The sequence below is a fragment of the Furipterus horrens genome, unplaced genomic scaffold (assembly GCF_987537825.1).
Source record: "Furipterus horrens unplaced genomic scaffold, mFurHor1.1.pri manual_scaffold_5, whole genome shotgun sequence".
In the NCBI taxonomy this organism is placed as follows: Eukaryota; Metazoa; Chordata; class Mammalia; order Chiroptera; family Furipteridae; genus Furipterus; species Furipterus horrens.
Genome location: NW_028327175.1, coordinates 9,063,531 through 9,090,994, shown reverse-complemented (window position 1 = coordinate 9,090,994; position 27,464 = coordinate 9,063,531). Strand labels below are relative to the sequence as shown.

Sequence of the window (27,464 nt, the reverse complement as noted above, 5' to 3'; positions counted from 1 at the left end):
GCTTCTTCTTTTATAATTGTGTATCCAGTCATCCCGCTTGTTCCTTCCTATGTGACAGTTTATGACAATGAAGCAACAAACTACAGGGGACCCTTAAACAACACAGGTCTGACCTGTGCAGATCCACTTATAGGCATTGTTTTCAATATATACGTACAGTACTGTAAATGCGTTTTCCTTATGATTTTCTCAATAACATTTCTTCTTACTTTATTTTAAGAAGACAGTATATAATACATATACAAAATGGCTTAATTGGCTTCTGGTTAGCAGCAGGCTATTAGTATTTAAGTTTTGGGGGAGTCAAAAATTATACACAATTTTCAATTGTACAGGGTGTCAGCGCCCATAGCCCCATGTTGTTTAAGGGTTAACTGCATTTTCCACATATGACTAATGGCTGGTTTCAATATATGTAGCAGTCTTATACTCTGTGCCTCCTCAACCACCTCTATCCTGTGACGTGTCCGTTTTCTTCTGGGCTTTTATTCTTCCCTAATAAAGTTCTTAAACAGTTTTGAGAATACAGAAATCAGGAGAACTGGGAAACAAAAAACAGTGACAGAAAATCAAATTAAAGAGTAGTGAGCTACCAGGCAGTCTACAGAAGAGAAAGGAAATACTTAGAAACGCATACATGAAAACAAACCACAGTGCTGAGCTCTGTAGCACCGATCAAAATGAGAATCCATAACAGAAAGTAATATGGGAAAGGGGATGCTAAAGAAATGAGAACTGGACAACTGTGATTAAGCTTTCATGCTCCTTCTCTTAAAAATGTTAGTGACATACTTATATGAATTGCTTGCTAATCCACTCTCTACCCTACTCAATAAATTTGTAATATTTTAAAAAATCATTTATTTCATTATTCCCTGAACACACTGTACTCAGGCTCCTATAACTGCCCACACTGCAGAAACTTACTAAGAGTAAAATACAGACCCAAAAAGAAAAGGAAGAATTTTGGTGGAATGTATTTTTCCCCTCTCCTACTCTAAAAAAATATCCAGGTTTGTCTCTTGCTCATCTTGGTAGGTAGAACTCTAAAAATACCCCCATCGCCTCAAGATTCCACGTCCTAATCTGTGGATCCTATCTATACGGTATCTGCCATGACAGTGGTTATGTTTCTGTTATTTAGCCCAGCAGACTGTAAGATAGGGAGATTGTTGGTAGGCTTGATCTGACTAAAGCATGTTCTCTAGCTGGAAATTCAATTCATAGCACAAGGGTTCTAGGAATTCTTGCTATGTTTGAAGATGGAGGGACCCATGTGGCCAAGGAAGAGGTTGGCCTCTAGAAGCTGCGAGCAGGCCCCCGTTAACAGCTAGCAAGGAAACAGGGTCCTAAGTTACATAACAGCAAGAACGTAAATTCTGCCAACAACCGGAATGAGGCTGAAAATGGGTTTTTCACCAGAACCTCCGATAACAGCCATACCAGACTTCTGAGCTACTGAACTGGGAGCTAATAAGACGATGCTGTTTTAACCTGCTACATTTTGCAATAATTTGTTATGCAATAGAAAATGCATATGCTGTGTTTTAATAAAGAGAATGTCCAAGTGTCACAAGGAAAAGCAAGGGGCTTAAGCATCCTCAATTCATAACGCAGCAGAAATGGGTTCGAGAAGTCTTAAACAGAGAACATTACTTTGGTTTCTCAGCTCAGGTAACGACACAACAGAATGTGATGAGTCCACAGTGATGCAGGGGATTCAAGATATAAAACCACTGTTTTCAATTCAGGGCAAAAAGGAAAAACAACAAAAATGTCCCTATTTCACAATGCTCCATAACTTAGTGAGGAATTTTAATATTTACCATCTATCAAAGTAAGTATGTCTGCAACCAAAAACCCTACTGAAAAACACCTGCTGGCATATTTACTGGAATTGGGTCATTTGCAAAATATTCACAGACAGTACATTATTTGGTGTCTAATCAATTTAATTAAAAAGCTATCCCAGAATATATAGTGAACTATGGGTTTTTTCTCTCCCAAGACTGAAAACTACCTGCCTCATTTTTAAATAATAATCTTTACTTTGTATCCTTTTATTTCCTTTTTAACCTTACTCTCAGAATTCTACCTATGCTATCTTTCTGTTTACCCAATTTATTACTAAGGTAACTCTTCCTTGTACTCCTTGTTATTTTATTCTTTTAGTCTTTCAATGTATTATACAAAAAATATATACAATAAAAAAACAAAGATCTGGGTTTCGACTGTAGCCTAACTTCCATTCTTGAAATAATTCCAAATCTTTAAATTTCCCAAAATTTACTTTTCATTTTTTAAACCACAGTTAATTATATTATCAGAGACTTACAACGTAATTCCATGAAATAGTAAATTTACTCACACTCCCATTGCTCTGGCTCTACATGCAATCAAGCAAATGTAAAGCTTTAATAGCAACACACACGCCACCTTCTAAGTCACTAGGAACAAATGATACTTACTTGAGCTGTCCTTCAGCTGTATCTGGACTATGTCTGTAGTGAAAATCAGTATAGGGTGCTAAGATTCGCTAATAAAAAAAAAAGCAGAAAAAAAAGAAAAATGTCCTTATTGTAAAATGCATTCTTTCTGTAACAAGTTAAAATTAATTCCACTTCTCTATATCTTTAATTGGGTAGACTGTTTGAGAGACTTATTTCTCCCAACTCATCATCAAGAAATATACTTGATTTTTTAAATATAGAAATTGAATTTCTGAAATTTTAAATTGAGGTATAACATACATATACATATAAAAAACAGTATACAAATGGTAAATGTACGATCTGATGGATTTTCTCAAACCAAGTCCTCTCCTGTACCCAGCACCAGATGGAGAAAACATCAGCAGCCTCGAAACCTCCCGACTGCCTCCCGCTTTGTACTCAGCAAGTCACTCCCGACCCCAGGCCTGCTTTCCTGACCTCGAACACTATGATTCAGTTTTGCCTCCTTCTGAATGCTACTCAAATGGTCTTCTTCTATAAATCACACCCTCCTCTTATTGCCAGTAGAAAGTGTATTGCCGCTGTCTTCAGCAGAATCGCCACACGCACTCACTTTAGAGCTTTAACCACTCTATCTCATTTGCTAATATCCCCCATTGCCTATTATATTATTGCGGTCGGAATTTTAATTTAAAATACAACTTAAAAAACAGAAGACATCACTAACGTTGCTTTTGAGAATCAGTATTTTTTAAAAATATTGAGTCATATATGTACTTTTTCTGGCATTCTTCATCCCTGCCTACATTTCCTTGTTTGTCTTAGATCTTATTCCTTCGGACTGAGGCCTCCCTTGAGCCTTTCTTTGTGTTCGCCTCACTTTTTAAGCAATAAATATTTATTATCTCACGTGGTTTCTGTGACTCCGGAACCAAAGAGAGGCTTAGCTCTGCAGTTACGATCAGGGTCCCCTACATGCTTCAGCGCGTTGATCAGGGCTGCAGGGTTCTGAAGGCTTGACAGGGGCTGGAGGGAGGACCTGCATCCATCGTTGTTGGCAACGGGGTTCAGTTCCTCCCCGTGACATACAGGCAAGCAGTCCGAGAAGAGTAACGTTTCTTTCTAGTCCCTTGGGTCTTTAGTCTGAAAAAATCTTTATTTTACCTTTGTTTTGGAAAGTCATTTTCTCTGGGCATTATTTTCTTTCAGCAATCTAGAGATTCCATTCTACTTTCTTCTGGTATCCATTATTTCAGTCGGGAAATCAGCTGTCATACTAGCTCCTTTGAAAGTAATGTCTTTTTTTATAAAGCTGCTCTTAAGATTTTTATTGGTCTCCATTTTTAAAAATCTTACCGTAATGTGCCTACATATTGTTTTCTTTGCATTATTTCATCTGGAGTTTTCTGAGCTTTGCAAACATGAAGTTTCATCAGTTTTAGAACCAAAAGTTTTGGCCACTGACTCTTTGGATATTTACTTCTGCCTATTTTCTCTCTCTTCTCCAAAGACGAAAATTATGTTTTATCCCTTTTGTTCTGTTGCTTTCTTTTCCCACACTCTGTGCCTTACTCTGAATATTTTTACTCACTTTTCTTCCAGTTTATTAATGGTATCTTCTTACCCAAAATGAATTTTAACTTCACTGAGTTCATAATTCTGGGTATTAAGTTTTTCAGTACTGGAATTTCCATTTGATTCATCTTGTATATTACAATTATCTGGTCAAATTCTCCATTATCTCATGTATTTCCTTCCTCTTTTTCTCCATTTTTTCTGAACAAATGAACCGTAGTTGTTTTAAAGTTCTTTGCCTCTGACTGTAACATATGGATCACCTTTGGGAGTATTTCCAGAAAATATTTTTTTCTTTTGGTTGTTCAGTCATATAGTCTTATCTTTTTGCATGAGATTAGTCAAATTCCTGACTGAACGTCAGACATGTTGATTTTATGATCCAAGTAATGTTATTCCATCAGAATTTCCTCTGATAGATAGGTTAAGGAGGCTAATCATCTTTTCTGATCACCAAGTTAAAATGAGACTATGTTGCAATTTTGATAAGATAGAGTACATCTTGGTTTTCCCTGTCCTCAAGTATGGTCCTCCAGTGCTTTTAATGGAGAGCTCAGCAAGTATTTTTCTCTTTACCATTGAGAGACTGCAGTTTTTCTCTATGTATTTTGTAAATTTTGAACTTAGATCTTTAGCTATCTATCTAGGATGGCTTCAGATTATGGGAATGTCAAGAACAGGAAATCAGCTATGAAGTATCCAGTTTTGTCACTTTAGTACCACATTACTGCCAAAAGCTGCTCCAGTTTTTCTGATCTCAGCAAAAGCCTACATGGATTTTCCGCCTCTAATTATATCCTCATCGGTAAGCACACACAAGGGAAAAAGCAACTGTATAACCAGTGGGAATCTGCTCCTCCTTAAAGACCCTTCTACTTTAGCCCAGGGCCCTCCTACGGGGCAGCCTTTGCATCCTGTGCATGGAGACTGTGGCACGTCCCACTGTGCTCTCCTCAGGTTTTGATGTGCTGCCTCTACCCTGCAGAGGTTCTCCTTTCAGCAAATGTCTGGGGTGGTAAGTCAGGCTTGGTCTAGAGACCTGACACATCTCTAGGCTTGTCATGCTGTGACCCACAGGACTGCCACACACTCTGGTCTTCTACCTAGGCCTTGGCCATATCTCAGCCTCTAGCCCAGCGGTTCTCGACCTGTGGGTCGCGACCCCTTTGGGGGCTGAACGACCCTTTCACAGGGGTCGCCTAAGACCATCGGAAAACACATATATAATTACATATTGTTTTTGTGATTAATCCCTATGCCTTAACTATGTTCAATTTGTAACAATGAAAATACATCTTGCATATCAGATATTTACATGATGATTCATAACAGTAGCAAAATTACAGTTATGAAGTAGCAACAAAAATAATTTTATGGTTGGGGGTAACCACAACATGAGCAACTATATTAAAGGGTCATGGCATTAGGAAGGTTGAGAACCACTGCTCTAGCCTGTGCCCCAAAAGTGCACCCCCCCCCCCCGCCACGGGCATCTGTAGATCTTCAGGGAAATTCTCCAAGTATCTTCCTCCCTTAAAACTTTACTCTCATCTGAAACAGTGTCAACAATAAAATAATAAACAAAACTTCAATCCCTCTGGTCTTCATTGCTTTCATAGCTCAACACTGCTTGAAATATATGATTTCCATCATTAGACAGCTTTTCTAGTTTTCCACAGCAGATGCTATGAACTACCCTATCCCACTATGAAGTATAAGTTTAATAAGTGTTTATTAAATTTACTATAAAATTACAATTAATTTACAACCTTTACAGAGTATCTACTCTATTAACATTATATTAAACCTACATTTTTTCTCTCTGAGGACAAAACATATTACATACAATATAAACAGAAGCTAAGGTAAATTTTAAAAAGCGTTCTAATAGGAAAATTTGGGTCTAATAATAGACAATAGTACTGAAAATGGTTACTTTGTATGTAGAAAAGGGAACCAATTATCAATGAAAATTGATAAAACATAATTAATAAAAACAAGGACAGTATTTTCTTAACAGCAGACTCCACAATGAAGAAGAGGATGATAAAGTAGATGATGATATTGAGTAATACTCAAGACAACCAGTATTTGTTGAATATTTATTATGTGCCAGGTAGTAAATATTTTATGTGTATTAGAATTAATATATGAAAAGCACCAGGAAATACTGCCTAACTCCTTAGAGGCTTTACATAAGTGTGAACTGCTGCCATTATCACTACTACTGCTGCTACCACTAAATACCACCACTACCACTATTATTATAGTACTCATTCCTCACAATAATTCTTCAAGATAAAAACCATGATCTCATTTTACTGAGGGAAAAATGGGTCCATGAGAGGCTAAGCCCTGGCCAATGTGGCTCAGTTGGTTGGAGCACTGTCCCGTAACCGAAGGGTTGCAGGTTTGATTCCCGGTCTGGGCACATAATTAAGTTAGGGGCTCACCCCCGCCCGGTCCGAGTGCCTATGACCCCCAGTCAAGGCGTGTATGGAAGGTAACCAATCGGTGCTTCTCTCTGACAGCGGTGTTTCTCTCTCTCCTATCCTCTCTCAGAAACAACGAGAAAGTGTCCTCGGGTGAGGAAATAACAAACAAACAAACAGTAAACAAGAGGCTAATAACTGCCTCCAAATCATAATGCTATCAGGCCATACAGACGAAAAGTCAGATTCAGATCTGTTCATGCTCTCAATCACTATGCTATTCTGGGGGGATCTTGGTAAGGAAAAAAAAAAACCTAATTGTGTGGTTTTAAAGAACAAGATATAAGCAAAGATATAGTCAGATATTTAAACATCTAATACATTATTTGAAAAATCTCAGTCATATAAAGGCTTTCTAAACTGTTGTACAATTATACAGGAACAAAAATCAGGCCTACACATATTACTGTCCTTCACTGTAATCATCTCTCCAATTTTAAAATTTTAGTTTTTCTACTTGATAAAACAAAACTTAAAGCTAAACATACAGTAAAATATCAAAAATGCCAGTTTATTCCCATTGGACTACCAAGAATAATATATTTAAAATCACACATTAAGAATAATTTTGTACTTAAATTTGTTAGTATGACATAAGCTAATGTAATGTTATAATCTCAAATATTTCTAATAGCCCTAATAAAAGCAGAATTATAACATTTAAGACAAGTTTTATATAAAATGATTTAAAAAGACAAACTAGGGAACAATAAATCTTTTATGTCTTGCATAATTTCAACCCAAATACAAGCAAATCCTGAGTTCAAACTTACTCTAAATGATATCTGTAATGAACAATAAAACAGTACCTTCACAGAAATAGCTATAAGAATATTTTGTGATAACTCTGTTCCAAGCTTCACTATATACTTTTAAACGAGTATATATATATAGTCACCTTATTATTTTAGGCTAACTATAAAAAACAATGAATTAGTAAAAAAATTTTGAAAAGAAATACATCTATTTCTTTTAAGTATACATGGTCATTAGTTGCTAACAAGCACTTCTAATTCCAAAGACTTTTCGCATGATTTAAATAAAATTAGTAGATAATTAGCAGGAGCCAGTCACACAATTAAATACTAACCTCTTTAAAAAAAAAATTCTTAAATAAATAGGTAAATGTCTATGTAACCTTGCATGTGCTTTAATTTGCTTAGTAAAATTTTCATCATTAAAAAAACAAACTTCACATTACACAATGAGGAAATATTTTGAGAAAAGTATTTTTCAATTCAGTACAAACTGAATGAGTTATAAAATATTGCTGGGAATAAGCCAGTCTTAGAAAATTTTGGTTTGATAATGCTGTGCTGCAGCTACTAACTTAAAATTTCTAAGAGTTTGTATTTAAAGTCATATTTTAAAACTAGAAACGAATATTAAAGTTCCTACCTCTAATTCTACGTCAGCTCGCACATATTTTCGGGTCTTTGGATGATTAAGGAGGTGCAAAATTGTAGCAATGAGGGCCTCATTTATTCGACTTAACTGGCAATCAATCACGTTTTTCAAGATGGTGTTTAGTCCGCCTCGAAGGGCCACCACCTCTGGATTCTGAAGTGCTAAAAGAAAAAAGAAAAACTTAATATAGTATACAGTGTAGGGGATAATAAAAGAGCAATCAGAAATCTAGGGTTTTATTTTAAAACCATTTCCTTTCTGACTTGAAAATCTTTCTAGTAAAGGACTTTTAAAAGGGCATGTGGATAAAATGTATCTAATAAGTCACGGAACATACTTCCCCAAATTCTTATTTTAATTTTTATGCCTCTGAATTGCTTTTCCATATCCTTTGTGCGTGTTTTACTGGAATGGTCCTTCTTTCCCATGAATTGCAAGGACTTTTTAATAGAGTGGGAAATTAGCCCTTTATTTTTTTCAAGTCTTTTATTGAATTTGTACTTTTACTTCAGATTTTAAACTCAGATATTAAGTTCAGGAACTCCTTTAGTTCAAAGATGAAGCACTTCTTTGTATGTGTGCACAAATGTGCGTGTTTTAATGAGTTCATGATAAACATTTCAGTTTTAATCTGTCAGGAAATTCAGTTTGGCTTAATATGATAAACTCACTTTTTTCCAAATGGTTAATCAATTATCCCAGCATGCTTTACACACTGATTTTTATATTTTTGATATGCTAAAGTTTTCTACATGTCAGGGTCTGCAACTCTGATTCTTTTCCACTTTTCTATCACTTCATAACTAGCAGAATATATTTTTAAATGTAATAGAAAAATGTATTTCCTTTCCAATCCATTTAAACTTTTTCAAAAATGTTTTCATGGTTAGATCTCTCCTGTTTATTCTAGTTGAATTATAGCATTAGGATTCTTTTCTGATTTTTTTTTTCCTAAATGGAGATATAACTAAATATAGTGAAATGAACAGAACTTTATGACTATAGTTCAAAAACTTTGAAAAATTGTCTACATCCTTGTACCAATACCTCACTCAAGGTTTAGAGCCTTCATCAAACGAGGACATTCCCTCAACACAATTCTTTAATCAGCTCCCCTCCACCACACAGGTACCCAATGCTCTCATTTCTACGCGTATAGATTACCTGTGCCTTCTTGATGATCAACTGGCCAAATTCAAAGGCCAAAGTACTCCCCAAACACACACTTCAGTCATACACATTTCTTATTAAGTTTATTTATTGTATGTATAGTTTTATTTTCTACTTTGGAAAGTATGATTTTTTTCTATTTGATTTACTGATTATTGCTGAGACATAAAATAAATCTATTAAATCTGTATTTTCATGTTTCACTGTGAAACGTGACTTTTGTTTTTCACCCCTAGATAATATCACCTACAAAGCAAGACTGTCTTCTTTCCAATATATAAACTTCATTTATTATTTTGTTTAACTAACCTGGCTAGTTTTTAAACAACGTTAATTAAGAGATAAATGTGAGTATATGTATATTTGTGGGTATAAGTAGATAAATGCTAGTTTCATTAAAAATTGGTAGGTTTCCTATTTTTATGCTCTCAGTTTACACTATATAGGAATTATCTGTTCCTTGAAACAATTTCTTTTTAAGACAAAACTACCTGGATGAGTCTTTTTGGAGGCAATTATTTAATAAAGTATTTCAACCGTTTTTGACTATCATGTTTTATAGTTTTTGAGTCAACTGTATATTAAATTTTCTCTGAAAATGCATTCATTTCAATAAGATTTCCAAATACATAAAAAAACTATTCCATAATTTAAAAACTCCTATAATGTTTTCTTTATTTCTATATTAACTTTTTGTTTGTATTACCTTTGCAGTTTTCAAATATTATGTATGTTTGCATCTGTGCACCATTTTTTCTCTTCTAATTAACAATAGTTAGATTAAATCATCTATCTCGTTCTCTAATTAAGACTCATAATTTCATTGTTCCTTCCCCCTGCTTACCTGAAAATTGATTTTTTTCCCCTTCTTTTTCTAATTTGTGGGTTCACTCACTTGTTTTCATTACTTTTTGCCAAATTATAAAAGTATTTTATGCTAAGTTAACTGAGTATATAACTTTCTAGGCATCTCATAGATTGATATGTAGTCAAATTTTTATTTTTTAAACTTCCTTAAAAATTTTATTTCATCTCTAAGTCAACAAGTATTGTGGACAGCTCTTTTTAGTTTGAAATTTTGTTATTAATTTATTTATTATATCGAGTCAATGTAGCCTACACCATTTCTACTTCTAGTGGAAAAAATTATTATCTTGCTACTTAAATTACATATCTTTGGTTATAAATGAGGTTGAACTTTTAAAATGTTGATTGGCCATGAATTTATTTGAGAATTATTTAGTTTTCCTACTGATCTGTAAGTAAATAACATTTATCATGTTTATGACATTTATTTTTCCTTTGTTCTGGCACTGTAGTATGTTTTCTTGCCTGCTTGTAATAAAATCTATAGCCACTGAAATCTTATTTCTTTTGTAATTCATAATTCCTCTTGCATTTTTGCATGTTTTTCCCATTTAACTCTTTAATGCTTTCGTATTCAGAATTCCTTCTTTTGTTAAAATGTATAGTGGACTGTTTATTATTTTTTAATCCACATCAAGATATAGAATAGTTAGCTAATATCTGACAGCCGGACTTTAAGAGATTTTATTGCAATTACTAGAATTTGGACAATTCCTATATACTAAATTTCATGATGAGAAAAACTTTAAAATTTATAGTTTCAAGGTCACTTTGAAATTATTTGTTAGACGGCAAGTCCTCCACTCCCCTATCAGGAATGCCCTACTTTTTCATCTTTGTACAAATAACTGAAGAATTCATGTACTAAAGGCATTAAGAAATGTTAAGTATTCTTTTGGAATTACTCTATTTTTATTACTCAAAAGAAAACTCTAACCTAGTTCACAGACAATAGCAATGCAAGCTCGGACCATCCTGTCTCTTTCCTGAAGTCCGTCATTTCCAACGGCTATTAACGAGTTGGCCAGGGAGCTAGGAAACAAGGAAGCATTCACAGTGATCATCTGTAACAGGGAGAAACCAGAAAAAGAAGTTACTTACTTCATAATATATTTCTAAAACCCACTTTGTTCAAATTGAGGATTAATTATAAGATTCAGCATCAATTTTAAACTTCTGTTTCATGTAAACATTTCAAAGAATTAATACAATGATAATTGATGCAATTGATGTTAATAGCATTACTATGCACAAGTGTGCTGGCTTTTTCCCCTAATAGTGCAGACTATAAATTAGTTTACCCACAAGATGTAACATTTCTGAGATTCTTAGCTCCTGTAGAATAAAACCTGTATTTTAAACAACTTCTTGTGCCTACACCTAGTAAATTAGTGGGGACAACAGCTGTCAACATACTATTACTTCTCTGGCTTCCTTTCCCATATACCCATTTACCTCACTGTCTCCTCTGTCCCCCATCAAACTCATTGATTTGTCCCCTCATTCTCCTCACTTTGCTGCAATAAATGTCTATTTATCTCCCTATCTGTAACCATCACTTGTTGCTATACCAAAAAGCAAACTTAATAATCTAGGACCAATTTTTAATATTTCAAAAATTACAATAGAAATAGTATGTATCTGGTAATAAACTCTGGGTGAATTTCACCACAAGTGAAAAGTTTAACTGGCAACAACATACTTGGAAAACTGAAAATAGATAATATACATGTATCTTCAGTTTGCAAAATAGAAAGAAAACAAATTATGTAATGACTGTTTAATAAATAAAGACTATTTGGTAAATTATTTCAAAATACGTCCCTGAAGTGGGAGTAGAAGAAAATGTTTTCTTCTATTTGGGTGGTGATAAAATATGATGGATAATTAAGCTGTCCTGGATGTTATTGGATTTATACCCCTGCTGAAAAATAAGACTTGTGCTATGAAACAATTAGAGGATGTAATATAACTAAATTAAAGATACCCAGTTAAGTCCTATAAAGGGCTAACGGTAAGACCTGTATTGGCTAGAGTACTTATGAATGGTTTATACTGTAGCATTATGTAATATTAAAAGTTCAACTGACATAATAGACTACACAACCATAAAACAGATTTCCAGTAACTAGAGAATTGACAAAAGTTTTCACATTCATTACTGAATGAGCATTTTCCATTAATCAAAAATGCTGAAGAAAAAGGGAAAGAAAGAGAAATGAGGTATAGAAAACTGATCTTCCTGGATGAGAAAATTCTAACTTCTTATGATATTAATTTACATTTTGATTTTAATACTTATTGATCTATTATTATGCTTATAAGGAGCTTATAAGAAAAATTCCCTCCAAAATAAAATATAAGGTATTCCGAAAAGAGCTGGCTAGGAAGCCAGACCAATGAGCTTTCTGAGCTAAGTCTTCCATTAATTAGTAAACTGTTATCTTGGCCAAATCAATCTCTGTGGTTTTGTTTCCTCATTTGTAAAAGGATCAGATGTGTATGGCCAGATGCTTTCTAGAATTTAAAGTATAAAATCCTACTCTATAAAGCTCAAGTGTTATGAAAATAAAATAACTGTAATTCAATTTTTTTACAAATCTCTCTTATTTTCCAGGGAAATATATGCAAAGAAACTTTTAAATTTTGTGCAAATTAGAAAATACTTTTCTCATAAATCAATGAGTACTCAATAAAAAAAGTCATAGAATTTATCTCTACTGAAATAAAAGTTTAATTATCTTTTTAGGCATGATAGGACAGATATATTGGGTTGGCCAAAAAGTTCACTCAGTTTTTTTCCTTAAGATGGCTTTAGTAGCACTCAGTTGTCTTTTACTTCATTCAACACAATTTTGCTAGACTGTATTGTGACAGCTGTCATATCAGCATGCATTAAAAAAAAGAATCAAAATTGGTGAATTTTTGTGCAGCCATTTTAATATTGAAGATGGAAGAAAATATGTAACATTTTCACCACAGTATGCTTTATTATTTCAAGAAAGGTAAAAACACAACTGAAACGCAAAAAAAGATTTGTGCAGTGCATGGAGAAGATGCTGTGACTGATCAAACGTGTCAAAGGTGGTTTGTGAAGTTTCTTGGTACTACTGACATTTTGGCCAAATAACTCTGCTGTGGGGATGTCTTATGCATTGGAAGACGTTTAGCAGCACCCTTGGCCTCTACTTGCTAGAAGTCAATAGCAGGAGACAGCCGACATATTCAAAATATCCAAATTATCAATGTTACTGGTGAAAATAAAAAATGTGTCTTTTGGCCCATCCAATAAATTAAATTAAAGGTCATGAGTAGGTAATAATTTGTAACCTCCTATAAAGGAATTAGAAAGCTGAGACTGAAATTGATATAATGTAGAAAATGTAAAAATGAAATGAAAAGAGTAGGAAAGAAATAATGATAATAGTGGTAGCGGAAGCTTGTTCAAATGAATAATGGCATAATAACATAGGTCATAATTGGTTGGCCCTGAAGTTGGCTCTGAATGCCAAGGTAAGCAGACTGTGCTTAATAACAACAATAATTGAGGGTCAATATAGGTTTGGAAATCCAAGAACTAAGTTCTTGTGCTGGATCTGCCAGGGGCAAATAATTTCCCTAAATGAATCCCTTTTCAATTGTAATAAACTAATCAAACAAAAAAAACCCTGATATATTAATCTCTCGTTACATGGATAAAGAAATGATATATGAAGAAAATGATGACAAAGAATTTAAATAGGATAATGAAAAGCAACAGCAGACCAGTGAAAAACTATATAGGAAATTACAGAAGTAAAGGGGAAGACTGTCTGGACTGGAAAGACAGGAGAAAAAAATCAGATATTTAAAAAGATCAAAACAAACAAACAAAAAAAAACACCTTCCAAATGATTGAAATAAGTGAAAGAGAAATTCCTTAATTACACACAGAACAAGTTAACCTAAAGCAACAAATATTTTTACTTTTCTTTTAAACCATAAAAGAAAAAATTCTACAGAAAAATTCTAAACTTTTTTTTAATGTATACAAAAAACCGTCAGTGACCCACAAATTATAATATTATTAATTTCTCCTAGCTCAATTGCCAAGAATTACTGAAAAAAAGAAAGGTTTGCTTTGGTGTTAAAAGTACTAATGGAATCACAGTTCCTCTGGCCAACAGAGGCCACTGTTGGTCCATCGGGCACTTTCCCTTGAACGGCCTTTAGTTACGCCAAGGAGGAGCCCTGGGCCCCAACTCTCCCTGAGCCTGTACTCCACCACCAGGTACGAGCAATTTCCCTGTTTTTGGATTCACAAACGGTATGTGCCACAAATTACTATGTACGTCAAAAGATAACACAATAGAATGTATTTTTGTTATGGCATTAGTAAATTGCTTTCAAGAGTCTGTTTATTTTTATTGGCTATTTTATAAATTGTAATGGGTACAAAACATTTTACAAAATTGAAATGAAATATTCCCTAAATAATTCAAAAAAGCTGAATTTAATTGTTTGAATCCATATGGAGTTGTAGTTTCTTCTGAATGCAATTTTTAGGGCAACAATTATCAAAATGAGGTCCAGGAAACTCAAGATCCCTAGGACATTTTCAGGGATTCTGCAAAGTTAAAACTATTTTCATAATAAAACAAAACCATTATTTATCTTTTTTTTTACTCTCATTCTTTTACAAGTATATACTAAAGTTTTCCAGCAGTCCCATTGCATGTGAAATCACAACAGATTGAATGCAAAAGTAAATATGATAATCCAGCTATCTCCTATCAAGACAAACATTGCAGAGATTGGCAAAAATCTAATATAATGTCACTCTATTCATTAATTTTCTTTTCAGCAAATAGTTATTTTTATTAAGATGTTATTTATGTTTATGCGTAATGAATTTATTTTGTATGTTAATATATATTTTAATTTCTCAATTTAAATCCTAGTATGATAAATACTGACCTATGTATTGCCATAACTGAGAAGTTATTCTAGGTTCTTCAGAAACAATTTTGTTTTCTAATCTTGAATTTTCAACACCAGGTGGTGGGAGAGATTGCATGAATAAATAAAAGTCATAAATCTGATTTTTAAATTTAAAGAGTCAAATCACAGTCCCAGTATAAGTTTACCTATAAATAGAAATTTATAATCTCCAATACCACTCTGAATAAAATTGCAAACATCTCTTAGGACAACTCATCCATTTGCTTCTTCGTTACTATGTTTACCAGTGGATAATTACTAACCACAAGCTAGACAACTGGAAGAAAAAGGAAAAAGGGAATCTAGTTAATGAACAAACGCTATATTGTACCATTCTGGAGCATGCACTGAATTCCAAGGTGAGTAAAGAGCTAAAAAGTTTAACTGCTAAATAATTTTAAATGCTTTTACATCAAACAAACATACACTTCATGAGTCTTACGAGTGTTTAGAATCAAGAACAACACTTTAAGATAAAACGTGAAAAAATTCTTACACGAGCTATGTCCTCAACAAGTTCAACTCTCAGTTCACTCTCTTCCTGTCCTGAGCACATCACATTACATTAAGCAACAACAAAAATTCCTTGAAGGCCTCTCATTAGAAGCATTATGGATTATCCTTAACACATTCTGTTAATGTTTAGGTTTTTGACCTTTGTCATGTACAAAGACCTGAAATGCTTATTGCAAATTGCCTATAGATTTTATCCAAATTCTTTAGCTGTAACTATTTGTGACATCCATTTAATAGTATTAACTCCAAGCATACACTTAAGAGAAAAAGAGAGAGCAAGCAGTCCCCTTTTCTCAATAACATATCAAAGCAATAATTTCATTTACTTGTCTACTAAAGGGAGAAATATTCCTTACAATGAACATTTTATAAAAACATTATCCTAGCTATACCCAATCACACATAATAATTACACAAAATATTTATACTTATTTACTATTTAACTACCGTAATCTTAACAAAAAGTTTGATGAGAATTTAGCCTTTAAATTTGAATAGAAAGAGTTCACAAAAATAGTCCATATATAAAAATGTAAAATACTTCACATGAAAACCATGATCAGCCTTTCCTCTTAGACATGGAGCTTACCTTTCTGACTAACCGAAGCGCCTGTGTCCTCTCTACCTCGTTGCTCTGCTGTATGTCAATGCACCTAAATACACAAAATAATTATTGATAAAAGCCTCATTAACAATTTGTTGTAAAACAATACCACTAGACCAGACCCATATGCATAATATCAATGTGGTATTCAAAAGTTTTATTACACGTGAATTTGTAGTACCAGCAGATATTTATTTAGTTAGCTTATGTATCTCTAGTGATAAATACTTGCTATAATAAAGCATTTCAAAACTATTTCATTTACAACTCTAGGAAAGTAGGTACATCATAACAAATAATTCACAGAATTATATGTCTATATAGAAATAATAAACACAAAGTACCAAAAACCTACTAAAAGAACTATTCATCTGTTTTAGATAAAATTCAGATATTTTATAAAAACTGTGAAAGTAAAATATTTTAAGCCTATGATTTAGTTTAATTGTGATTTTAACCAGGACCTAAATTTTATACACAGGGTATGGCAAAAGTAGGTTTAGAGTTGTAAAAGAGTTTATTTTCATATTATTTTTCATATGAACTGTAAACCTACTTTTGCCCCACCCCTGTATTATCAGTCTTATGTACTAGCCACAATAATTCTGTTACCATAATTTGAAATCTGAATGAATTATAAAACAATGTCCAATTAAATATCACTTAACTGACACTTGTCGCTAGAATTTATTAAACTGTTCAATTTCTAAAGAGCCTTTGATTTATGATGCCGAATAAGTCATTTTCAGTTATATTTAGGCAGTTAATTATTCTAATCAATACTTTATTTGTAGTCTGCTATTCAAAAAGCATTTCTTCTCTCTATATATAACTAATCTAGAGCAATTTTATTAAAAAGTAAATAGGCATAGAATTCCCTTTCTGGCCACAACCGAGAAGTTTGGCTCAGACCAACACTCCGGCCAAAAACAACTATAAAGATTGCACAAACTACTTTGTAAAGCCACTGTTAGAAGAGCAAGATAATAATCCCTGGAAAGAGAAGCACAAACTCCACATCAACTCCACGCTCTGTTCGTGGGGGCCTCTGTTAATCTCCAGCTGTTGAGAAATGGTCTTAGTAGAAAGCAAAAGTCTTGCTGGACTGGAGGGACCTTTAGGGCAGCCAAAGTAGGTGAGACTTGAGGGGAAAATCCCACAGGAAAAAAGATAGGAAAGTGAGTACAAATCTGCATGCAATCTCATCTTGAAGGTACTCGTGCCAATTTCTGTGTTTTGCAAAAGCAGGGTAAAAATCCAAGAAAGCAAGCTAAAAGCTACTGCTGAGAAGCTAAGGAATTGAGCAGAAATTTCAGCAGGTACATAAAACTCAAGATAGATGTTAGGCTTCAAGGCTGGTCAAGGTGAAGAGGTTCTGCTAAACATTTACACTTTCACTTGAGATCCCAAATAGCTACTTCCTAGGGCAAAGGCAAAGATAAAACCACCCTTGAACAGAACCAGTGTGATACACCAAAATTCTAGAATAAATCTTAACTCTCTTAAGGGGAGAATAACATGACCTAGAGACCAAAATTTTGAATACACAATGTTCACATTCGATCAGATAAGGTATGCTTTAAAACAAACAAAAGGCAGTAACCAAAAAACTAAAAAAAGAAAATGACAGTAGAAATAGAACACAGGTGATTCACTATTGGAGTTGTGATAGAGGGCTCTATAAATAATTATGATTACTATATTCAAGAAAGTAGAACGAAAGATGGAGATAAAGGTAGAGGCCTAGAATCTTTAAATAAGAGTAAAATAAATCACAGAAATGCAATAACTAATAATGTTTGTTATTTAAGAGACTGATTTACTAGTAAGATCAAGGAATTTAAAAAAAAACAAACCACACTGAAGCACAAAGATTAAGTACAACAAAGGACAAAAATACAGTAAGGGCATCAGAGACAGGTGGGGGCAATGAACAGATCCAGCTTACACAGAAGGAGTGCCAGAGGGCAGGAGAGAATATTACCAAAAACTTTCAAAGTAGACAGAGGTAAAAAAAGACACATCCCTTAAAACTGAGCAACAAAAAGAGAGCTAATTATTGTTCAAAAGGTAAAAAAAGAATCCAGAAAACTTATTTGAAGCACTGAAAAATAGTAACTGGTCATAAAAACAGCTTTCAAACAGGAAGGGAAAATAGGGGCATTTATAGGCAAATAAAAGATAAGAAAATTCATCTTCAGTGAAGCTGTACTACAAGAAATAGTAAAGGTAGTTTATCAAACAGATAGAAAATGATCCAAGATCAAGTGTGGAATGCAAAAAAGGAAGAATACTGGAATGCATAAATAATGTATGTAAATATCAATATTGCAGTTTAAAATAAAAACAGTACTATCCTGTGGGGTTACAAATTTATGTAGAAATAAAAAATACAGCAATAACATAAAAGAGGAGAAAAGATATAGTTAAACTGTAAGAAGTTCCCTGCACTGTGCTGGTTTTAATAAATGTGATAGACCTTAATATATAAAGGATACATGTTGTAATCTCTAGGGCAGCTGCTAAGGAAGATATTTATAGAAAAAAAAAATCTTGATTATTCCAATAGAAACAAAAAAGGAGAAACACAGAATAAAGAACAGATGTGACAATATAAAACAAATAGCAATATAGCAAACAAACTCAAATATATGAGAAAACTGATAGCTAGATGACAAACTCTCTCTTTAAATATATATAAAATATTAGATCAAGCCCAGAGACCACATATATTAAAAAAACCACTAGACATAGTCTAAGCACTTCAATTAGGAGATAAAGATGTCGAACCAGAATTTTTTAAAAACCTGATATAATGTTTATAGGAGAGAAACTTAAATATAAGGACAAAAGAGATAAAAAAGTGAAAGGATGGGAAAACATATGTCAAGCAAACCCTAAGTAGAAAAAAGTTGTGCAGCTATATTTAGATAACATAAACATTCATAAAAGAAGTACTACTAGGGATAACAGGACATTTCATAACTATAAAAGGATCAGCCAAATGTGAAGGTTTAATGTTTCTTATTATGAATGCAGTAACAAAGCTTCAAAATATATAAAGCAAGAAATAATGACATAAAAAGTGGAAAATCTTAATAGTATAATGGTATTATACTTACACCTGTTAAAGAAATTGAGTCCATAATTTCAAAACTCCTTAAAAAAGAAAACCTCAGGCTCAGACATATTCTAATAGTCATGTAAGAAAAAACAATATCCACCTTACAAAAATTATTTCATAGAATATAATGAGGGCAAAACTTCCCTAGCTGTTTTATAAAGCAAACATACTGTTGATACAAAACAAGGACATCAGAAGAATGGAAAAACATAGGCCAATGCATCTCATGAACGTAGCTGCAAAAATCTGCCACAAAATATTAGCAAACCATAAGGACCAGATATCAAGAACAAATGGTCAAATGGTATTTATTTCAGGAATGCAGAAAAAAAAAACAAAAAACTCCTTTTAAAGCCTATAGCAAGTTTCACAAATAAGGGCAAAACACTGAACATTTTCAATTTGAGTTTAGGAGCAAAACAAAGTTTTCCACTATAACCATTTCTAAGTCAGTGCACTATTCTAGCCAATGCAATAAGGCAAGAAAAATAAAGATATAAGAATTGGAAAGGGAAAAATAATACAGTCATCATTTGCAATTAATGATTACATAACAAAAACTCCAAAATAATTTTTAAAACAATTAGAATAGAAAGTAAATATAGTAAGATAACTAGATACAAGGTTAATATACAAAAAGAAAAATCCAGCCCTGGCTGGTGTGGCTCAGTGGATTGAGCACTGGCCCATGAACCGAAAGGTTTCCAGTTCAATTCCAGGTCAGGACACATGCCTGGGCTGCAGGCCAGGTCCCCAGTTGGGGATGAGTGAGAGGCAACCGATGAGATGTTTCTCTTCCTGTTTCTCCCTCCCTTTCCCTTCCCTAAAAATAAGTAAGTAAAATCTTTATAAAAGAAAAAAGTCCAAAATTATGTTTCTATGTTAGTAAAAAATTATTTTAAAAGTAATTACATTAATAAGAATATACAAATCATATAAATATATCTTAAATAAACCTAACAACTATGTGGCAGACCTCTGCACAGAAAACTACAAAATGTTGAGAAAAATTAAAGTTCCAAATAAATAAAGGTTTGGAAGATTCAACATCATTAAGATGTCAACTCACCCCAAATTAACCTAGAGCATAGAAAGTTTTATGGAAATGGAAAAGATGATTATAAAATTCATATGGAAGGGGACAACTGTAATTGAAAAACCAAAATAAAAAAATTAAAAAAAAAAAAAAATTCATACGGAACCCAAAAAGAGTCAATAGAGTCTTGAAGAGAAAGAGAATGGAGGACGTACATTAACAAGTATCAACACATTATCAAGCTGCGGTCATTAAAACAGTGAGAAACTGGAGCAAGAATACACAAACTGACCTACTAAAAAGAATATACAATGCAAAAAGTAATCCATATTATCTTGTTACCTTATTTACAACAAGAGTGACACTAATCTAGATGTGAAAGAAAAATCTCCTCAATAAATATCTATTGGATATTTATGAAGGTAAAAATGAATCATTACCTACTGAAATGTATTGAATAAACAGACTATCATTTTCCAAAGAAACCTAAAGCATTAATATAAAGTAACTGATCTCTAAATTGATTTTATTAAGGAAAGTGAAAAGGTAAGGCAGACTGATTTGGAAAACAATATTCTCAACATGCATACCTGAAAGGAATCATATATAGAAGACATCAAGAACTCCAACACAACAAGATAGACAATCAAATTTACAAATGAGCAAAAAAAGGAAGAAAAGAAAAAGGATACCCAAATAGTCAATAAGCAAATGAAAGGCGCTTAACATCACTACTCATCTGGGAAATGCAAATTAAAAGCACAACTGGAATTCACAATGATAAACAGAGCCCAAAGACTAAAATCAAAGACTGAAAATACAAGTGCTGTTGAGGATATGGAGAGACTGGAACTCTCAAACATTGCTGGTAATAATGTAAATCGGTACAATCATTTTGGAAAATTGTTGGCATTTACTAAAGCTAAATATACATAAACATTATGACCCAGCAATTCCACTCCTACATATATATACCTGAGAGAAATGAGTGCGCACGTTAAGTCCATCAACAGAATTATACAGAATGTTCAAGGATGATTCATTCAAAATAGCCAAATACTGAAAACAACTCAGAAAATCATCAACAGAATGGAATAAATTAATTTTAGTCTATACATAACATGAAAAACTACACAGCAATTTAAAAAAAAATCAATATGGACAAATCTCACAGATAACAGAGGAAAGGAAAGAGTAACTATGTGTACTTCTAATATATGATGTTCAAAACAGGAAAAACTAGTCTACAGTGAGAAAAATCAGAGTAATGTTTATTAAAATACCAGTTGCAGACATAAGGAAACTTGATAAGATGCTAAAACTGTTCTCTATCTTTTTCGGGGTAACAGGGTACTTTGTAGTCTCTCTCTGTAAAAAGGATCAGGCTTTATACTAAAAACACGCACAGTTTATGGTAGGTGTGCTGAAACTTAATACATAATTTTCGAAACATACAAACATAGACCGCTCTCAGAAAATTACCTGGCGATTAAATAGTCCACCTTCAATTTGAGCACCTTCTGGAGAACGCTGGAGTCCTGGATGAGATAGCGGAGAGCCCGCAGCCCTGCGGCCCGCACTTCTTTCGCTTCGTTCAATAAAGCCAACCGCAGGCTGTCAGGAAACAAAAACGTTCTGCGGCGTGAGTTTCGACTACACGTAAAATTAAGGTGCCAAATTCTTTCTCAGCTGAAATAAACAGAACTACTAGTCATTGTTTTTAAAAATCCTCACCCAAGGATGTGTTTATTTACTCTTTTTATTTTTTGGAGAGAGAGAGAGAGAAAGACACTGATGTGAGAAATATCGGTCAGTTGCCTCCCGTACACGCCCTGACCAGGGATCAAACCTGCAACCCAGGTATGTGCTCTGCCTGGCGATCAAACCCGCAGCCTTCAGGTGTATGCGACAGTCCTCCAACCGAGACACCCGCCACGGTAAAACTGCTAGTCATCTCACACACATAAAAGTCACTTGCTGTAAGCCATGGGACTTCACTATGATGTTTTTAAATCTGTGCCTCCTTGGTACAGTCTCACCAATCAAGAAACTGTTATCGGGTTTTGTTCTACCTTCTGTAGTTTATTTTATATAAACAATAGGACATTAAATATTCCTTTTCCAAGCTGTATCACATATACCATTATAATCTATTCCCTTCTATCTGCCTACCTGCTTCCACTCCTCTCAAAAAATCATTGGTTTAAAACAACAAATAAGAATACTTTATAGTGACAGTAGGTACAGATTCCTTGTGTCCCCTTTAATTCCTAAGCAGCCAGAAGGACGGTGGTAATAATGTAATGTGATGCCTCTATTAGTGGGCCTGGCCAACAAGTTTGCCATTAAGAAGTTTAAATTGCACAAGTCCAGGTATTTTTCAGCATTAGCTTTGGTTCTTTATATTTGATCCCTACAAAACTTCAGAACAAGATAAAAAATTTTGGAAATCCTGAATTTTTCTAATGTTCAAACAACTATTTCTATAAGATCAAATATGTGATGTTAAAGTATCCTAACTTTAGTTTAAAATTACCAAAATTGATAACACTAAAATCCTTAAGAGGTGAGAGAAGAAACTGAATACTTACCAAATAATAATATCCTCAAAGTTAAAACCCAATTTTTCTTCACTGTGGCCAATATCACAGAGAAGCTGTCAGGAAGACAAAACAAATATGTGTGCATTTGTTACATACTTTTGACTATAGGTATTACTTTTAGACTGAAAAATCAAGTATTTTAAATAAAAATGTAAAAAATATGATTCTATAATTCAAATATACAGATTTCTTTCTTTCTTCTTTTTCTTTAATTTGACTTGCCAGTTTTAGGTTTCTTTAACCCTCCTTTCCGGCCTTTATTTGAATTGACCAGTCATTTTGGATTATTCTCTTTGCCCCCTCAATAACTTTACCCTTCTTTTTGTGGTCACCACAAGATCACAACATGCACTGTTGATATACTACAGTCCCACAGAAATTATTACTTTATCCTGTGTTTAATAATGCTGGACTCTTACAACACTTTTAACTTCATTTACTGCCCTCACCTTTCACTTTGTTACAACTGTTTTGTAACCTCTAATTTAAAACCCATGTTTGTTATTTTTGTTTTTAGTTAATATTTAGTTAATATCAACTTATACATATTTACTCAACAAATTCACCTTTTCCATTATTCTTTATGGGAAATTCTTCCTTCAGTCTGAAGAATCCTGTTTGTTGCTATTGATTTGTTTTATTGGTATTTTCATTTGTTTAATTTTTAGCCAAGGATGCTAGTAATGGATTCTTTCAATTTTTATTTGTCTGAAAATGATTTTTTTACTTTCATTTTTGGAGGATATTTTGCTAGATTTATAGTTTTTAGGTTAGGTGCTATTGTCTTAAAACAGTTTCAAGGTGTCTATCATATTTTCTGTTGAGAAATTTGAAATCAATCTTACTGTTGGCTCCTTTGAGGGTCATAACCTTTTTCTCAGACTCCTTTCATGATTTTTTTTTTTTTCTTAATCTTTGGTTTTCAAAATTCATATTGTTCAGATTTCTTTTTATCTATCTTGATTAGGGAAAACAGAAATTCCCAAATCTTTGCATTGATATATTTTATTAGTTTTAGAAAGTTCCGTATATTATCTTTTCAAAATTACTTTTCTCTTTCTGGTAATTCCAATGTCAAAATATTTTGTGTCTAGTACAAATCTCCAAATCCACTTTTTGTTTTCTCCATTCTCTTTTATCTCTGAGCTTTAGTTGGATATTCTCTATTTGTATCTGGTATGACTAATATCTATTATACTTGTAAGTTTTTAATTTTAGATATATATATTTTTGACTATCCATTTAATTTTGTACAAAGCCACACTATAATAAAAATCATTTTTACCTATTTTCTTCATAGTTTCTTCTATTTTGATAGAGTAATTATATTTTAAATATTTAAAGTGCTTATTAACTAAGTGGATGTGAATGATGCGGATCATCCCTGGGTCTGTTTCTATTATTTGTCCTAATTCTGTAAGGCCTATCTTTTAGTGGATGCTGTAATCTTTGTTTATAAAAACCTGCCAAGATTCCCGATGATGTCATCTTTCTGAACAGAAGGTTCATCCTTTTCTGTTCGGTCACTGGGCAATGAATGCTGAGTCCAGATTAGGTTGCTGCCCTGGCCACACTCGGCCCACCTCCGGCTTTTCCTTTCCCTCCCTACCCCCAGGTTTCAAGTGACAGCTTGTTTTACTGGGGGCTAGACTGAAGAAGGACATACCTAATTTAGTAAATAAACTAAGCACTATATTCAGTCCCTCTTTTTAACTCTTTTAATTCTCACCACACACACACATACACACACACACACACACACACACACACACAAATGATACCAGAGAAGGATAAGTACCTTCCACTGGTTGCCTCTGGATGTATTTTTGTCAGTGGGAGACAGGTGGGAAGTATGTGAGAAGAGACTTGCACTTTTACTATGGATTGCTCTGTACCATTTCAATGTTTCATACCTAGCTTATATTACCTTTGAAGTTTTTAAATCATAACAAAATAAAGATTCCTTTGGAGGTTTAAATATAAATATGTGAGATTAAATATAGAAAAACAGAACTTTTAGAATATAAAAGATGAAATAGTTCCATCTTTAATAACAGATCTTTATGAGCATGTTGATAGTTTTAAAAATAGAATACTAAGATTATATTCCTCAGCAGTCTGTTATACATACTACTTTATCTAGTGAAATGATGTCAGAAGGCAGGCATGGCTATGTGACATTCACATGGTTATAGGATCACATCACTAGCACCCTCTCTTCATACCTCAAAAGGTTTAAAATTCTGGAGATGAAGTCCCCTCTACACAATATTTTAGCCCAATGTTCTACTAAATTAACTTAATCCTAAGAGCTAGGCGTATTCTTAACAAAACAAAGGCTAATGCAACAAAAACTCATTTAAAATGCAAAATCTTCACAATGTTAATATAATACCTTTAAATGCTTGTTATGTGCCAGGCTTTGGGATAGAGAGGGATATAGGAGTAGAAAAATAAGTATTAGCTATTTCTTACATTTAAGAAACTCAGTTTAATATGACAGTAACCCAAAACAGATAATAAAAGAGTAGATAAAATTTAATAGACACACATATAACTTGTTATGTGAACACAGAGACAGGTGTCCAACTAACTCTTAAATAATGAGTCTCCTGGCATCATAATCATTTTTCTCATTTTCTAAGCCTATAGAGCTGTTCTTAATAGATTTATGAGAATTTCTACATTTTATTTTATAAGGAAATAAACACAGATTTTGTCAGAATACCAGCTCTGTAATATTTATTATTAATCTAGCTCTCTAACAATATGGAATTCAAAGACATTATATTGTGACTAAATTCAGTAAGCATTTATTCTGTGCTAGGTGTCCGGAGAAATTTTATAATGAACCTACAGACATTTATTTACAGCAGTGGTTCTTAACCAGAGTGATTCTATCCACCACGAAACATTTAGAAATGTCTGGAGACATTTTGGTGGAGGTGTGCTACTGGCAACTAGTGGGTAGAGGACAGGAAAGCTCCTAAATACCCTAAAATGAACAAGACAGCCTCCCAAAACAAATCATTCTCACCCAATATAACAATACTGCTGAGGCTGAAAAACCCTTTTATAATAACAGCTTACCAATCTGCAACTCAAGCTATTAAGCAGACTCATCTTCTTAAGAGTTAGCCAGAAAACTAGAAGAGTGGAAAAAAAATCCCAGGTGCCAGGCACTGTACTGGGACCTAGCCTCCAATGGCTACACAGTAAAAATAGCAGCCAAGACTGCATGGCTAGCCAGGTCGGAGTTAGGCTGCAAGACCCCTTTCATTTGATCTGAAGCTCATACTTTTCCCAGTACATCACCAAGCAGTCACAAGAGATTTTATCAAGCCCGACCTCTGTGGACAGCCCCTCAAGCCCCGATGCAAGGTTTAGTCTCTTACTAGAAAAATCCTAGTTAAGTCTGGTTATCCAGTTGAAACAGCAAATAAAAGCGCGGCTATAACCTAGCACCAGGACCAGAAGAAAGGAATGTGAAAATATTGGAGGGAAGATATGGGCAAAACAAAAAAACCAACAAGAATGCAAGAAGGCCCGAAGCCTAGGACCTTCACTGCAGACATAAACCGTTCTGTGCTCCACAGTGGTACAGCGGGGAAGGGGCGGAAGGAGGAAGGAATGAGGGAAGGAGAGAAGAGGAAGCCACAGGGAAGGGGAAAGAGAGGAGACTGCAGGAAACGGGGCAAGGACAGGGGAGGGGAGGGGATGGAAAGAGTAGATAGAGGGAGGGAGGGCGTGGAGAAGGGATGGGGAGAGCACAGATCACGCAGAGACCAAGTGGAGGGAACAAGTATTTTACTACGGGGAAAACTCAGGCACAGAGAAATAAAGAAATGAAGGAGGGAAAAAGAAGAGAGTAAAGGACCCTAACCCAAGACAGCCTGGGGGCCAGGCAGAGATAAATGGGAATACAAAGAAAAAAGACGTTTAAATCACTCCTATTCCAAAAAGCACACTCTCATTACGGCTGGTGCCTACTAGGCACAAGGGGACAGTCTGGACTGAGATGTGCTGGAAGCCAAGATACACAGGAGACTTAAGAGTATGAAAAAATGCTAAATATCCCATATAATAATATAGCATATTATACTAACTACATCAAATGATATTAATATGGATATACTGGATTAAAGAAAATATATTGTTAAAATAATTTCACGTTTCCTCTTACTTTCTTCGCCTGGGTACTAGAAATTTTTAAATTAATGTATGTGCCTCCCTCACACTGTGTTTCTACTGGATGGTGCCACTCTAGATTTTGAAGAATGCTTTAGACCCTGCACTGGTGCCAGAGTGAATTAAGAGAAATCACTGCTATTCTTATATCCATTCCCAACTTTCAGAGCCCTACTTGTCAGGGGTGTGAAACTATTATCCAGGTATCAACTGATTTATAGCAGAAACCATGAGTTCAAACAGGACAGAAATCTCTACTGGGTTTCTTAATAGTTAAATCTAAGCAAGTGCTCAAGACTTTACTAGAGCTGAGTGAAGAACGGTGAAATAAAACTGGAAATTTAATAGAAGGGAATTAACCCAGGAGATTCATTCCATTTGCAACCTTGGAACAACTTTGGGTCTTAAAGACTTGACATTATCTGACCAGAGCAGTGGAGGAAGGTATT

General features: G+C 33.9%; 1 protein-coding gene across 2 annotated transcripts in view; it reads right to left on the bottom strand.

Annotated features, from left to right (window-relative positions):
• Positions 1–27,464, bottom strand: part of RICTOR (RPTOR independent companion of MTOR complex 2) — a 93,054-nt gene that overhangs the window by 39,377 nt on the left and 26,213 nt on the right. For both annotated transcript variants that reach the window (XM_090276157.1, XM_090276158.1), the window contains exons 4-9: positions 22,816–22,880; positions 21,707–21,838; positions 16,050–16,113; positions 10,902–11,028; positions 7,919–8,088; positions 2,469–2,536 (exon numbers count right to left, since the gene is read on the bottom strand). In XM_090276157.1, the coding sequence (XP_090132283.1) occupies positions 2,469–2,536; positions 7,919–8,088; positions 10,902–11,028; positions 16,050–16,113; positions 21,707–21,838; positions 22,816–22,880 (626 nt within the window). The remainder of the gene's footprint in view (positions 1–2,468; positions 2,537–7,918; positions 8,089–10,901; positions 11,029–16,049; positions 16,114–21,706; positions 21,839–22,815; positions 22,881–27,464) is intronic.